The 17103-nt window shown below is 34.6% G+C and overlaps 1 protein-coding gene across 4 annotated transcripts in view; it reads left to right on the top strand.

Annotated features, from left to right (window-relative positions):
- Positions 1–17103, top strand: part of CHORDC1 (cysteine and histidine rich domain containing 1) — a 42782-nt gene that overhangs the window by 17376 nt on the left and 8303 nt on the right. Inside the window, exons 8-12 of one of the 4 annotated variants that reach the window (XR_009542502.1) lie at positions 637–742; positions 2423–2542; positions 3286–3348; positions 3637–3783; positions 6713–6770. Coding sequence is in view for 3 of the 4 variants with exons in the window: in XM_060160205.1 (XP_060016188.1) it covers positions 637–742; positions 2423–2542; positions 3286–3348; positions 3637–3783 (436 nt within the window). In the remaining variant the exon portion in view is untranslated. Of the gene's footprint in view, positions 1–636; positions 743–2422; positions 2543–3285; positions 3349–3636; positions 5018–6712; positions 6771–17103 lie in introns of those variants that run through there. The other 3 variants (XM_060160205.1, XM_060160203.1, XM_060160206.1) reach the window with 3 other exon arrangements.

Raw genomic sequence — 17103 nt, 5'->3', positions numbered from 1 at the left:
ACCATCACAGGTTGTGTAAACAGTTATTTTTAGGTTGTTTGCACGTTCTCACTTTGCTGGTTTATTAAAATACGAACGTATTCTATCTTTGGTCACACCACTTCATGGTAGCTTCATGAGGAAACTGGAGTGTAAACTATCAGTGAAAAGCTGATTTTGGATTTTGTGATGGTTTTAAGCATCTTCACTCAGGAACTCCAAAACTGCTATACTAAATGGCATTCTGGTTTTAACTTTAGTCTTCTGGTAGTTTTTTAAGGTTTTTTGGCGGGGGAAGGGCGGGGGGTGTTGTTTTGTTTTTTTGTTTTTTGTTTTTAACTTTTGTGTAGTTGCTTTATAATATTGTGCCAGTTTCTACTGTGCAGCAAAGTGAATCAGCCGTACGTATACATATATCCTCTCTTTTTTGGATTTCCTTCCTGTTTAGGTCACCACAGAGCATTGAGTAGAGTTCCCTGTGCTATACAGTAGGTTCTCATAGTCTTCTGGCAGTTTTAAATTGTTTAGTAATTTAGACACTTGTAAGATACTAAAGTTACACACTTATTTCTTTTTTGGTTAAGTCACTTATCACTTAACACTTCTGAACTTGATTGTGAGATTTTATTGCTGAAGTTTTTCTATAATAATTTACAGGATGAAATATTGGAGCTGTTGTAGAAGAAAAACGTCTGATTTTAATACATTCTTAGCCCAAGAGGGCTGTACAACAGGGAAACACACGTGGACTAAAAAGGATGCTGTAAGTAGCATTTTAAAAATAGCTTATTGGAGTGTATTTATCTGAGTCATTTTGAAGAGATTTGAGATCATTCTGTCTTTAGATTTAAAAAAGCAAGTTTTTCTCTCCATCACACAGTAAAGTTTGATGAGCCTAAAAACTGAAGTTAATCTGAGTCAAGCTCTCTCAAAGCACTGCTCTTTGATCAAAATAGCCATTATGTATGTTGATGCAAATATGTAGGTTTTTGTGAAATAGTTAAGCTAGCCTAAACTGAAGCATGTTTTTCTGTAATTCCATACCTTGTTCCCAGTTTTTGTTTTTTAAAAATCACTTTTCTGGTCATTTGATGTTATTAATCATTTAGACTTCTGATTCTCTTTTGGCCACTTAACATCATTCAACCATATACAGATGTACAAATACTCTTAGTGGCCGAAGAGAAGGATTGCACACTTGTTTTATTGGGATTGTTTTGAAAGCCTCTGCTTGCTACCAGGAAATGTATCAAAAGAGAAGAGAAAGCATCAGTACCTACTTCCCTAACAGTATTTTAAAAAGACTTGTGTCTGTGTAAATAATCCCCCAAAATCCCATTAAATTGTAAGAAGGCAAGCAATTATTTGCTAAATAAACGTTTGTTGGCTATTATTAATGTATCTTAAATTAGTTTTATGTGCTGTATTGGCATAATAACCTCAAGACAATGAACCTTTTCAGTATGTGTGTCTTTATGTTCAAATTACTTTAGGAATTCATTTAGCCTACATTTGCATATTTTATAGTTTCTGCTTTTTAATAACACATGGGTTTAGGTATTATAAATGTATCCATTAAGTTATAATAATTTATCTGCCACAAAACTTCTAGGAATGTTTTATTAGTAAAAAGTGAAATCTCCCTGTATTTTCTCCAAGGTTCAAAAGTTTGAAAGTTTTGGTTTGAAAAAATAAAATGTTTTATGCACAAAAGTTTTCATAGTATGATCCTTGATGAAACACATTTTTTGTTATTTTTTAATGCATGTAGTTATCGAGTATTGAGTGTCTAAGCCAGGTGGCTAAGGGCAAAAAAATGTAAATCATATAAGTAATTTAAATTCAGTTAGTGTAATTGTACGAATATATAAATACTACTTTTTAAAACAGTAGTGTCTCGCAGTTTCCTGCATTAAATTACCCTCAGTTATAGAACAAATCATAATTTGTCTTTCAGATAGTTATTGTTATAGCAGTGTATCACTCATAGGTAATAATATTTTCATAATAGTAATCAAAAGATTACTTCCACAAATTCTCACCCTTTTTTGCATGTTATTATGAGAGGAAAGTATTCAATAACAACAACAGATAGTTATAACTAATCAATTATTTTTCCCAAATTTCAGTTTGTAGAAAATAAATGGAAAGTTCTTATGCATGACGTTAAGATGTTGTCTGGTTTATCCTGCTAAGCAAATGTGTTTTTCACTTCAGTCTTCAAAAGTGTGTTCTCAAATCATAAAACTATAAGATTGTTTGTATTTTATTTTATTGGTTTAACTTCTTGATGGGAGCTTTAGAAGTTGTTTGTGCTTAAAAGCATTAAGGGCTCAGTTTTGTGTGGTATTTTTGTTCTCAATTTAGATGGGTCAAATTACTCTTTTTAAGAGGTTAATTATGTGACACTTTGTAAATTCATAAAGTTTCTCTTACATTACAGGGGAAAAAGGTTGTTCCATGTAGACATGACTGGCATCAGACTGGGGGTGAAGTCACCATTTCAGTATATGCTAAAAATTCACTTCCGGAACTTAGTCAAGTAGTAGCAAATAGTACATTGGTAAGTACGCTAAATATCTTTCTTTTTTTGTTTTGTTTTGTTTTGTTTGCGGTCCACGGGCCTCTCACTGCTGTGGCCTCTCCCGCTGCGGAGCACAGGCTCCGGACGCGCAGGCTCAGTGGCCATGGCTCATGGGCCCAGCTGCTCCACGGCATGTGGGATCTTCCCGGACCGGGGCACGAACCCGTGTCCCCTGCGTTGGCAGGCGGACTCTCAACCACTGCACCACCAGGGAAGCCCTACTAAATATCTTTGAGTAAAAATTATACATTATTATTAATGTTAATGTGTTATAAAATATTGATCTTGTTTGAGCTGTTTTTAAGATCTTTTAATTTTCCCCATTTGAAAATTAGTTTGAAATTACTTTCACAGAAACTACTTTAAGTGCATAGTAGTTATTTCTGAAGCATGGAGATACTGTAGTAGCTTAGAATATCAAATAATAATGGAACTTAATTCTCAATATGAAACTCCAAGTTAATTTTTCTTGGTTTTTTCAAATTAAAAAAGTATAGTATTGGTAATTAATGGTTTTTTCAAATAAAAAAAGTACTGTATTGGTTTTTTAATGGTTTAAAAATGGTTAATGGTTTTTCCAAATTAAAAAAAGTACAATATTGGTAATTCCTTAAAATAGCTTAAATGATTTTTATCAGTATCTTCTTATTTTTATAATCAGTGTTTTATATCATAAGTCTTTACTTTGGTTTTGATCAATTAATCAACTTTCTCTTTTTCAGTTAAATGTGCACATTGTATTTGAAGGAGAGAAGGAATTTCATCAAAATGTGAAATTATGGGGTGTAAGTATTATGAATCCAGCAGAATTTTTTCTTAATACTTAAAATACCATTGTATAATAAAAGACAGTACTTTAGTAAGCATTGATGCAAAGTGTATATATAACTTACCATTATTTCTTACCAAAAAGTTTAAACTAGGGATAGAAATGGCCTTAGAAGCTTGGAATTTTGACTCTTAGCAACAGGCGTAGGCATAGACATGAAATCTTGTTTATCGTTTCAACCTACTTGCCTCTAAAACTAATAAAAGCACCCAGGTGTATTGTAATTCTCTTTGATATGTTGCAGGTGATTGATGTAAAGCGAAGTTATGTAACTATGACTGCAACGAAGATTGAAATTACCATGAGAAAAGCTGAACCTATGCAATGGGCAAGCCTTGAACTGCCTGCAGCCAAAAACCAGGAAAAACAAAAAGAAGATACAACAGAATGAGTTGAGAAGGAAAAGAAAGTTATTGACTATTTCAGAATCCTTAATATGTGGTGAAGTGGTGGCTTGCTGCTGTACTCTTGTTTTCTTGTTGTTGTTGTTGATAATGAATCTGGCATTTCAGGGTCTACAGTAGGTCCAAGCCAAAGTCAGTTTATCTTTTTGTGCCTCCCATATCCCTTTTGAGTTACCTAAGACTGATTATTCATTTCTCCTCACTAATAGAACTGTAGTTGTGTCTTATACTTGAAGCAGCTAGAAAATAGCTCACAACAGTTACAGCATTTCGTAGTATATTATGTTAATCAGAGAAATGTAAAGAAGCATTTGTTTTTACATTTCTTTCTTTTATCCTGTAATTAGTAAAGCAAGATGGAATGTCAAATTTTTAATTAGTTTATTCATGAGTTTGTGTTCCTATGATACTTGAAAATCTTTAAGAAAGAGTTGAAGCTCTGCATTGCTTTTTCCACTCAGCAATTATGTTTTGTGGGGGGATTAACTTGAGGTAGTGTAGTAAGTAGTAACGGGGAATATATGTATTGATTAACAAATTTCAATTCATTTACAACTAATTGGATTAAAAATTGCATCAGTACCTATATAACTGGCTAAGCAGTATGATTTAAGAGTATAGGAAACATTATAAATAAGAGTATAAAGGTATCAATTTGGTTAAAATTAACCATTTTATGAGACTAAGCAATAATGTTAAACATCTTTTTCCTGACTATTTATAAGGTCTTTGTATGGTGTTATGACTGAATTGTACCTAATTTATAGCCTACACCCTCTTAGAATCTTTTATTAGTTACAAAGATCTGGCCTCCCTGATGGAAAAGTGTTTGTAAAGTTGTTGACTAAAAGGCTTATGGAAATACATCAGGATATCAGAAAAGTAAATATTTAAGCTTTGCTTTATGACAGTTATTACATGTTAAATAAACAAAATAGCTTATTCTTTTGGAGGTTTTTTTTTTTAAGGCTTTCATGAACAGCTTGACAATTCTAGGTGATACAATATGATTATATATTGTATTTGATTAAATATAGGTATCACAGAATTAGATTGTTTATGCTAATTGAAGTCATTAAAGGATAGTTACTTTTTGAGGCAGTGCAGAGCTCACAAAGAAAACTGATATTAAGACGTGTTACGAAAGCCGAAACTGTGGCAGAACTTAATACGTTTGGGTGTGAATTATGTTTATATAGATTAAAATGATTATTTTCTTAAGCTCCTTGAGTGTTTTTCTTTTCTTGGTATTAATGGACTTCTTATACAGAAAAGTTTGCATAAGTGCAATTTTAGTTAGTAGCATATCTCAGTCTACTACCCTTAACAGGTAATTATTAGATGTAGTTATATAATTCTTAAACGGTTTAGCTGCGTTATGTATAAAGACAGAAAAATTGGCAGCCAGCTTTTCATGACACTAAAATACCATGGCAAGAAATTTTTGCAGTGAAGATTGGACTCAAATAGAGTATATGTTTCTAGTACTTGGGGTTGTATTTAAATTTTTTAAAGTTATCTTTCATAATTTTGGAACGTGTGTTCATTTGGAGACATGAAACCTTGTATATTGTTAGGGGAAAGGATTGATAATTGATAATTGATTCGATTTGAGGTAATGATTAGTAGACCCTTTTTTTGTGTGTGGCGGGGTACGCGGGCCTCTCACTGCTGTGGCCTCTCCCGTTGCAGAGCACAGGCTCCGGACGCGCAGGCTCAGTGACCATGGCTCATGGGCCTAGCCGCTCCGTGGCATGTGGGATCTTCCCGGACGGGCGCACGGACCCGTGTCCCTTGCATCGGCAGGTGGACTCTCAACCACTGTGCCACCAGGGAAGCCCTAGGTAGACCCGTTTTCGATGATTCCTTCTTGAGGTTTTTTCCCCTGAGCAGTATCTTTATATGTTATGTGCCCGTGAACTATTTAAAGCAAGCGTATTATTCACCTAAGAGTTAGTTACAAAGCACTGACCTTTTTATATATATGTGTGTGTATATATATATATATATCATCTCTCAAAAAAATGCTTATTAACTTTATTAAGTTGTTTCTCTAGAAATGCTTCATCTTTCTTAGCATTCATAGTAATTACTATAGCAAAGCAGTCAACTAATCTGACAGCTGACTCAACATGGGAAACATAAAATACCATTTTTCTTGCCTGGCACGTTTACTAGTATAAAGGAGAAAAGTGCTAAGAATTTGAACTTTTATTATTTTTTAGCCTCTTATTTTTGAGATAATTTTAGATTTACAGAAGAATTGCAAAAAAAGTAAAATTTTTTATATACTTACATTAATCTTCCCTATACGTTAAAATCTTACATACCCGTAGAACATTTACAAAACTAAGAATTAGCCTTGGTACAATGCTGTTAACTAAAGCTGAACATTAATTTTGACCATTTGTTTTTAGTAGAACACGATTTAAAGAGTAGTTCTTGAGACCTATCCTAATATTTTGGTAGTAATTAAAGCCAGTAATTATGAGCCATTAAAAATATAAATTGAGGGCTTCCCTGGTGGCACAGTGGTTGAGAGTCCACCTGCCGATGCAGGGGACACGGGTTCGTGCCCCGGTCCGGGAAGATCCCACATGCCGCGGAGCGGCTGGGCTCAGCCATGGCCACTGAGCCTGCGCGTCCGGAGCCTGTGTTCTGCAGCGGGAGAGGCCACAACAATGAGAGGCCCGCGTACCACAAAAAAAAAAAAAAATATATATATATATATATATATATATATATATATAAATTGAAATCAACCTATCATAGACATCTATAGGTCAGTGTTGTAACTTCTTGCTGTAACCATATACTGGCAAAGTACTGCAATGATCTATTTTATTAAAATTTATATTTTATGCCAGAGATTTTAATTCTTATTAAGTGAAACTTGTTGTGTTTGGTTTTCTTTAGACAGCTCAACCAACTAAGGGTGAAGAGAACCTTAAAGAGTTCTTGGAAATATTTTAAGGTGACTTTTGGCTATTGCTTTACCACCCCTTGCTTTAAAAAAAAAAAAAAAATCAGTCATTGCCCAGCCCAAAAATGCATGTCATACATATACCCATATTAAGTAAATTCACTTAAAAGCTTAAAAGTGGGAATTGCCTGGTGGTCTAATGGTTAGGGTTCCGTGCTTCCACTGCAAGGGTTCGGGGTCGGGGGGTCGGGAGGGAGGGGAGGGAAGCTTAGAAGCTCACTTATGAGGTCTGCAACCTTTTATTATTTTTTTAATGGTCGGGTACTTTTATCTATTAGAATGTTAATGGGCTTTTGGTTTGTTTCATTGCAGATTATTTTGGCCTGGCATACATATTTGATATTTATTTTTGCCTATGTTATAATTCTGTAGCCTCAATTCTGGAATGCAAGCTAAGTCCAGCTTGTTTTTAAGTTTTGTTAATAGGTGTTTTCTTTCATTTCTTTTGTTTGTTGGGTAGGTGGGAAGTTGGTTTTTTACCTGATTGCTTCCTTACTTCCCGAGTACAACTTAAACTTACCTGGAGTTGTTGCATGCCTTGCTTATTTTATTTACGTGTAGATAGATACCTGCTGCTTTAAACATTTGGCGTTATCTCTAAAATACTGGATTTGCAAAGGTTTTCTTGTGGGTTTTTTTTTTGTATAGTTGTTTGATTTTAAGTTTTTATATAATTCTTAGTTGTGAAGAATTCCTTGAGAAACAGTTTTTCTAAAGAGCATGTTTTTATTAAATGCTAATTAATGCCTTTTCTTAGTTTTCCAATTGAGTAGGCCACGTTTAATGTCTACTGAAGTGAAATAAAACTTCCAGCCTTAAACATTTTTATGTTGCTTAAAGATTATGTGTCAAAATAATTTTGTTAATCTTTTTTGACTAAGCAGATACAGTGTTCAAGTGATTCAGTTCTTAAATTATCTTTTTTAAGACTGCTAATAGAAGGAAGATTACTGATTAAGCCTGGGAGAGGGTAGTCTCCCTGAACCTCTAGTACTTTCCCCTCCTCCAAAAATGAGACTAGCTGAGTATATTAATGTTTTTGAAAACACTATGATCCTTTTCTTCATATTGCTCATTTCAGTTTATAGTTCCATATTTATTATTTATATGATTAATTTGTTAATGTTCGTGTACTCTTATAGACCACATACAACCTTGACTGTGTTTTGGCCAACAATTTTGTCCCCATTTTCTAGTACAGCACTTGATAAGTTGGTTGGCTCATGTAAATATAAAGACGTAGCACTTGTTATGGGCCTGTCACTGTTCTAAGGAGTTTTATGAATATGAACTTAATCCTCATGACAAACCTATGAGGTAGGTTCTCTTGTTACAGTCAAGGAAACTGATTTATGGCACAAGTAACTTGCCCAGTGGCAAAACTAGTGAGTTGTACAGGAGAGATTTCAAACTGAGGCACCTGGCTTTCTGTTCTGTGCTCTTAACTACTATTTTATGCTGCTTATGTCTGTCAGTTGAATTAGTGGGTTCCATAAAACTGGCACATAGCATGGAAAACTAGTAACACTGTGTTTAGTTACTAGGAACAAATTTTACTTTCATATGTTTTGTTAGAAAATAAATTTATAAAATAAAGTATTTAGTCCTTTTGTACGGTTTTGGTTATAGTAATAGCTGGATTAAAAACTTACCATTTATGTTTTGACAACTCTTACGGTCTCTAGTTTCTCTAAACAGCTTCCAAAGAAATGTCAGAATCCTCAGTTCAAAAACGTTTCCATTGCCATTTTGATAGTGATGTATTTTGTATATAGCTTGTAGATAGGAATTGTTATCTGTGTGTTGGATAAAATGTGTAATGAAACAGCATCAAACTTATCTTTGTTTTCCCCATTAACATGAGAGTTGGTTAAAGCAATCGTGTTTGGAGCATAAGATATGCAGAGGAAGGACAGATAAGATTGTAAACATGGGGATAAATAGCAAAGGATCATTTGAATTGTTGGTTTTCATCTTGTAGACCAGGCCATTGGTTATCAAAATACCACTTCAAGACCAGAGGTGTCAGCATCTTGAAATCTGTTAAAAATGCAAATTCTTGGTCCCCAACCTGTCAGACCTACTAAATCAGAAACTGTGGAGTGATACCCAAAAGTCTGTGGAAGAATTTCCATTTTATTCTGTTGTACGATAAGTTTGGGAAACACTAGCAGCGTGGAAATCTAATTAGGCTTGCATTCTTTTTTTCATCAACTTAATTTCTTTTAAGTTAACTTTTTGTTTCAGAACAGTTTTGGATTTAAAGAAAAGTTGTGAAGATAGTACAGAGTTCCCATATATTCCACCCCCATTTTCCCCTATTTTTAATATATTGCATTAGTATGGTACATTTGTTACAACTAATGAACTCATATTGATACATTATTATTAACAAAGTCCGTACTTTATTCAGATTTCCTTAGTACTTTACCTAATGTCTTTTTTCTGTTCCAGGATCCCATCCAGGTACCACATTTCATTTAGTCATCATGTGTCTGTCCTTGGTCTCTTCTTGATTTTGGCAGTTTCTCAGACTCTCTTCAAAACCCTTAATGATTTTGAGAAGTACTGGTCAGGTATTTTGTAGAATGTCTCCCAATTGGGATTTGTCTGGTGTTTTTCTTAGGATTAAATCGATGTGTTTTGAGAAAGAAAAGCACAGGGTAAAGTGCCATTCCCATACGTGCTGTCAAGGGTACGTACTGTCAACATGGCTTATTACCATTTTGATCTCCTGGCTAAGGTAGTGTTTGTCAATTTTTAACTGTAAAGTTACTCTTTGTCCGGTCTTCTATCATTTAGTTCCTTCTGTGTGCAGCCCACACTTAAAAAGGTATGGGGAGCTATGTTCCACCTCTGAAGGGTGGAGTATCTATGTAAATTATTTAGAATTTTTGTGTGTGGAAGATTTGTTTCTTCTCCTGATTATTTATGTATTTATACCAGTGTAGACTCGTTTTTATACTTTGAATTATAATCCAGTGTTACTTTGTTTCTCAGATTGTCCCAGCTTTGGTTATTGTAGCCTTTCAGTTGGCTGTGTGTCCCTTTGTCATATCCTTGGCCTGTCATTGTGGGTTTATTTTTGGTTTTATTTTGGTGTTGTTCTTTAGCACTTTCTTACCTTCTGGCACTCCAGCATGCTCCAGTCAGTCATTTCTCCAAAGATTCTAGGTTCTTTTTATTGGAAAATGGTATTAGAAACCAATATCTGGATATTAGGTGTACTCATTGCTGACTTATCTTTGTGTCTAGGTACACTCAAGCTGATAGCAAGGAAATATATGTGTGTATGCTAACCTGTCTATACACATATCTATAAATATTTCTGTAAGTTACTATCTATAGTAAGGTGAACGTGAGTTCATACTTAGTTCCCCACCACTACTCCGTTACCACACAGATCACTGCAGCCTCCTCCCCTAGCTTATGTGTAACTTCGCACTCCTACAATAAAAACCTGGCTTCTGTCATCCACTATCCATTTACTTGTTCAGTTTCAGTATACATGTACAGCAGTATCAGAATTTTTAACCTAATCTCCTATAGGAAACAGATTTATTAACTGGAGTAGTGCTTAGGTAGTTTTTTGCCTGTAGTCTTATATTTCTAGACTCCTACAGTCTCAGAGTTAGCTGAGCACCTTTTCCCCCTCACTTCTTTCTTTGAGGTTTTTTCATATATTTGTGATAAGGCTTGTATTTTATTTTAGAAAGATCATTGTAGGGAATTCCCTGGCAGTCCAGTGGTTAGAACTGCATGCTTCCACTGCACAGGGCCCAATTTTGATCACTGATAGGGAAGTAGGATCCCCAGGCCACACGGCACAGCCAAAAATAAATAAAATAATCATTATAATGAAAGGTGCAATTAGAAGTGTTTTAAAGAGGAAGACCCTTTAGGACGAGGGCGTGAAATATACCAGAAGCAGTAGGAAGAGAAGAGGATAAATTAAGAGATTTATCTTGAATTCAAAGCAATTAGGGATTAGAGGGTGAAATTTCAAGGATAACTCCTAGATTTTGAAACAGAAGGAGCCCCTAAACAAGATAGGGAATTTTGGAAAAAGTGATTTTTTTACGGAGGACTCTTGAGTCCAAGGAATCTGTAATGCCCAGGTAAAGTAGTCCAAGCTATTGGTAAGTTCTGACGCTTACAGTGAGCCCATATCTGGCTCTCAGAATTTGGAAGTCATAAGTAAATAGGCGGTAATGTAAATATACCATTTAGCTAACTTTGAGAATACAAAGTTGATACTGTTCTGAACTTTTGAGAGCATCTTGCTTTAATCCAAAAGCAGTGACAATTCCTGTCCTTTGTATCATGCAGGAGTACACAGGCATTGAGATAAGTAAGCCTGAACAAGGAGTGTTGAGGCTTCCATCCTGAATATGCAGAGTGTGCCCCCTAAACCACCTGTAATGGGTCCCCTAGATGAAAGGAAAGTTCTTTACCAGAAGAATGCGGAAGGAAGGCTGGGTGGATGAAAAACAACATAAATTCACCACAGACCCTTGATTCTGTCAGTATGATCATTAAACAATTTTAGTGCTAGGCATAATATATTCTTATGGTGGAGGAAAATGTAAAGATTATTTGTTGGAAATAAAATCCACAAATTTTAAATGATGCATTAGGCTTATTAGAATTGATGGCTTCCTTATAATTACAATTGTTTGTAAAACTTTAAAAGGCTTCTGAATTATGAAAGCTGGATTCCGATAACAGACTGATCCCAGACTGGCCTGAAACCAAGTTGGACTGTTTTTGTTACCTTAATGATTCCTGCCAGCCCCACCCTCCCTTGCCCATAATGCTACTTAAATTATCATCATAAAAAGGCTGAGTTGGACACAAAGGAGGGGAACCAGTTTAAGGAAGCAGAAAGCCAATGTCAGGATGATGAAAATCAGAATTGAGAGATATTTAGTTAGGTGGAATTCTTGTCCCATTTAAGTAGGTGTATAGTAATAGGGCTTTATAATTGATCAGATTAAAATACTTCATAAATTCTGTTTGTGATTTAGGCTTAGGAATTTAGGAAGTACTGGTTACAAGTAATTCAGAACTGTAGACATAATGATGACTAATTTTTTATTCAATAGGTTGGCAATTCAAGTGTGCTAAGCACTTTGCTAAGTGCTTTTGAGCTTTTCATTTTATCTTCAGAATACCCCCATGATTCTATATTATTATCCATATTTTATGGATAGAGAAACAGAGGCAAAGGAAGCTCCATAACTTGCCTCAGGTCACAATAGGTAGCAGATGGCAAAATTGGATTTTAAAATGAGGGCCTTCAACTTCAAAGTCCTGTTTAAACTCTCCACCATGACACTGAAGACATCTGAGTCACCATGCAAAACCTAAAATTGGAACTGCTATTTCTTTATTAATGTTTAGTCTTTTCTTCCTTAGTATCAAGTGAGTGAATTATCATGAAAAGATAATATGCTTTTAACTTTTGCAGTAGTTAATTGAGCCATTGACTTTTCTTGATAAGGACCTCTATAGGGCTGATGGGCTATTGACAAGAATTAGGGATGGCTTCTGCAGGACTGTAAAAGGCCCACGACAATGAATTTGTACTTTGCAGGCAGTTAGTTCTAAAGGCTTGTGCATATAAATAACCTTGGACTTACTATCATTTGGAATCTGGAACAGTTTTCTACATCTGTATTCTTAGATGTTGATGATTGGAAGACAATGTACATAGGCAGATAACATGTCACTGTAATGGGGTGAAAGAAGCAATGCATTAAAATTAAGTATTAGTGCATTAGACAAACAATTCACTCGTAACCTAGTTTTACATGATTGAAGTTTTCATTTGTGAAAAGTTAGGGAAGATGTCCCCATCAAAGTACAGGGAAAGACACTTAAACCTGAGCTCTAGAGTGTTTTAATGAATCAAGAACCACATGTAAAATTATTATGTTATAAATTATAGGACACTTCTTCCAAAGAGAGATCTGTAGACTACATGGGTGATCTTTTTATATATTATTATGCTTTGCCAGATAATCTTGAGGCTAGTTGAGGTAAGGTTTCTTAATATTTTTTCCTCCCAAAGGAATTGTTCTGAGTTGGTAGGTACGAAATTTACAGATTTTATTAATGTTTTTGGTAAGATATAAAAGTTTGTGAGCATCTTCAATTATTATAGCCATCCCTTTGCTTAATTATTTCATTTCATTCAAGAAAACATTTTTAGCTACTTCGTATGTGCTGGGGATAATTACCAAACACACTGGCCTCTGCTTCCAAAGATTCCAGCAAGGAAAGCAAAAGGTCATCAAATAAAAACTATGCTAAAGATCAACCTGTAAAGAGTTGCTGTGAGAGCATGTTTGGTAGATTTTATACATGGATTTTTGGAGGGGTAGACACTAGAGTCCTGAAAAAAAAATGGGTAGGAGTTAACCAAATAGGAGGGGGGGGATGGAGAAAGACAAGGATGTGAAAAGAACTGGAGTTGAGAGATGACAGTGGCCTCTTAAGAAAACTCTTGTTAGTCTGCTTAGCCCCAAAGCTTTCTATCTTGCCCTCGCCCCTAAGCAAACACCTCAGCCTTGGTTTTCGGTTCCTCTAGATTCCAGTATGTCGTGGTAGTTCATATAGCCATCAGAAACTCTGCTGATATTCCCCTTAAAGTGCCTTAGTATAGGACGAATCTGACCTTTAGCCCATGCCTAGAATTGGCAAATGTCCCCAAGGAAGTAAACAGTTGTTGCTCTCAGCAGTATTTGGAGACTTTTAGTACATTTAGTTTTCATTGCTTCCACAATTTTTTGATATATCTAAAAATATTGTGCATTTAATACATTTTTTTTTTTTTAGTAGCTGGAACTGGAGTGATTGCCTGCCAGTACCTACTATATCATTCCTGGGAGTGTGGAAGTCCCTATTGAAAATCTGTAAATAGAGTGTAGCATGATCACATTTAGGATGATCATTCTGGCAGAAGTTACTATGATTGTGATACAACAGGGGAAAGGAAGTTGGGTGATTTGAAAGGAAGTTTTTACATCATTTAAGTGAAAGATATTGTTGGCGTGAATTCAGAATAATCACACTTGGGATTGAAAGAAGTGGATGAACACAGACTTACTAAAAAGAGAGGAAACAAAGCAAATGACTAAAGTTAAAAAGCAATGACAATACAAAGACTAAAATCCATTACAGTGTGGTAGTTATTTCTCACGTTACTGTTTTACTAAACTCATTTCTGTACTTCAAAAGTCAGGATTGGAGGAGAATTATTTTCTTGTACCTCATCTCCATATATAAACTTGAAAGTTGGAAGGTCAATTGATAGTTTTGAAATTCTGAGCTAATATGAAAAATACTAAAATAGCCCATGTATGCATCTGTAAATAAGTGTTTGTATCCTCAGAACAGAAAAACTAGTAAATTACAAAGATAGAAAAAGAGGTTTCTATTTTTGAACTTTATTGTATCCCAGAACTTTTTTTCTCTTCAAAGTTAAAACAGCCTTACTGTAGTTTTTATTATAAGAGGAATATATTCCAATGTAAGAAATTAAAGCAATACAGAAAAGTACAAAGATTAAAAGTCCACCACCCCAGTGTAATAAGTACTGCTGATACTTGTGTGATATCTGTACATTCAGTTTTATCAACATATTTTTTTCCCAACTCAACAATAACTCAGACAACTTACCAAAAATGAAAAATGTTTATCAGTTTATCAGCTTTATGACTATTATAAGTTAAGCAGTTTCCCATTTATGAATATTTAGTTTACGTTTTTACTATGATAAAATGTTGCAGTATCTTTGTCACAAATATTGGCATTCTTTCCAATTTTCTCTAGAATAAATTTTTAGAATTTCTTAATGTATATGCCTATATTGCATTTCATATGCTTTTTATTAGTTTACTTTTATATTAATATAAGCAACATGTTTAGATTTTTTAAATGATCAAATTATTGCATTATAATAGAAATTTATGGCTTATTTAAATTTGATTTTAAAAGTCAGCAACAGGGAATTCTCTCACGGTCCAGTGGTTAGGACTCAGTGGTTTCACTGCCATGGCCTGGGTTCAACCTCTGGTCCTGGTCGAGGGAACTAAGATCCCCCAAGCTGTGCTGCAGAGCCAAAAAAAAAAAAAAAAAAAAGTAATAAAACATTTGTCACTAGCAAAATATTTCTTTGCTATTTCACAAGTATCCTCATGAGAAATAATCTCTTACCCAGGATGTGGACCAAGAAATAGGATATGCTTAGGGGAAAAAAGGTTTATTTTTTTTTTCTTTTTGGGGGGATGATTCTTTGAGCTGGGAGATGGATAAATGGGAGTTTATTGTATGTTCTCTATGTTTGTGTAAGTTTGATGCTTAATGAGACTTGAGGTGCTGTTCTGGGTGTACAGGACTCAATCTCTTCTAGAGTGTTTTTTTTGTTTGTTTTATTTTAGTATATCTGATATGTAATGTGTAAATTTAAAGTGTAAAACGTTAATTGGATACATTTATATATTGTAATATGATTGCCATTGTGGTGATAATTAGCACCTCTATCACCTTACCTAGTTATCCTTTTTTTGGTAGTTGGAATAAGTTCTCTTAACAAGCTTGATGACTGTAACACGATACTATTGTCTGTACTCCCTGTACTGTGCATTATATCTCTAGAGCTTTTTTACTACTTATTGTAAATTTGTACCCTAAACAACATTAGTCTTGTCCCCCACCCCTTAGCCCCTGCTAACCACCATCTTATTCTGTTTCTGCAAGTTTGACTTTTTAAAATTCCAAATATAAGCAATATCATACAATACTTGTTTTCTGTCTGACTTAATCTCACTTAGCAAAATGTGCTGAGGCCATCCATGTTTTCACAAATGGCAGGATACCCTCCTTTCTTCGTGGCTGAATAATATTCCATTATATTATATTCCATTATATATGTACCATATTCTCTTTATTCAGCCATTGACAGACGCTAAGTTTTTTTCCACATCTTGGCTATTATAATGCGGCAATGAATATTGGGGTACACATATTTTTTTGAGTTAGTGGTTTCATTTTGTTCTGAAAAATAACCCAGAAGTGGAATTACTGGATCATGTGGTAGTTCTATCTTTAATTTTTTGAGGAACCTCCACACCATTTTCGATAGTGGCTGTGCCACTTTATGTTCCTACTGATAGTGTACCAAGGGTTCCCTTTTCTCCACGTTCTCACCGGCACTTCTTATCTCTTTTCTTTCTGATGATAACCATTTTAACAGGTATGAGATGATGACTCACTGTGGTTTTAACTTGCATTTCCCTGATGATTAGCGATATTGAGCATCTTTTCATGTACCTGTTGTCTTTGGAAAAATGTCTTTTAGGTCTTCTGCCCATTTTTTAATCAAATTATTTGCGTTTTTGTTTCTGACTTCTCTATATTTCGGATATTAACCCCTTACCATATATGTGATTTGCAAAAAGTTTCTCCCATTCTGTAGGTTGCCTTTTCATTTTGTTGTTTCTTTTGCTGTGCAAAAGCTTTTAAATTTGATGTCGTCCCATTTGTTGATTTTTGCTTGTGTTTTTATATCCAAAGAAATCATTGCTACCACCGGTGTTGAGGAGTTTCTTCCCTATGTTTTCTTCTAAGAATTTTAAAGTATCAGGTCTTATGTTTAAATCTTAAATATATTTCAAGTTAATTTTTTTGAGTGGTGTAAGATAACGGTCCATTCTCATTGCTCTGCATGTGTTTATCCAGTTTTCCCAACACAATTTGTTGGAGAGACTATTCCTTTCCCCATTGGGTGCCCTTGACTCCCTTATCCAATATTACTTGACCATATAAGTAGAGGTTTAATTCTAGGCCCTCTAATGTGCTCCACTGGTCTATGTGTCTATTTTTGTGCCAGTATAATACTTTTTTTAAAAATTGAAGTATAGTTCATGTACAATATGTTTCAGGAGTACGACATACTGATTCACAATTTTTAAAGGTTATATTCCATTTATAGTTATAAAATATTGGCTGTAGTCCCTGTGTTGGACAATATATCATTGTAGGTTATATCTTTTATACAGAGTAGTTTTTAGTTCTTAATCTCCTACCCCTATTTTGCCCCTTCCCCCTCCTCACTGGTAACTACTAGTTTGTTCTGTATACCTGTGTGACTGTTTCTTTTTAGTTATGTTCACTAGTTCATTTTATTTATTTGTTTGTTTTTTAATTGAAAGGAACATGCTTTAAATTCTATAGAACTTTACAGTTTTCAAAAGTTTCACACATGGTTTCATATAATCCCATAAAAACCCTTTTTTTAAATCCCCTGCCTCTGTATTGC

This window comes from Lagenorhynchus albirostris, chromosome 9, assembly GCF_949774975.1.
Source record: "Lagenorhynchus albirostris chromosome 9, mLagAlb1.1, whole genome shotgun sequence".
In the NCBI taxonomy this organism is placed as follows: domain Eukaryota; kingdom Metazoa; phylum Chordata; class Mammalia; order Artiodactyla; family Delphinidae; genus Lagenorhynchus; species Lagenorhynchus albirostris.
Note: the sequence above shows the minus strand (reverse complement) of the source record. Positions and strands in the feature narration are given on the sequence as shown.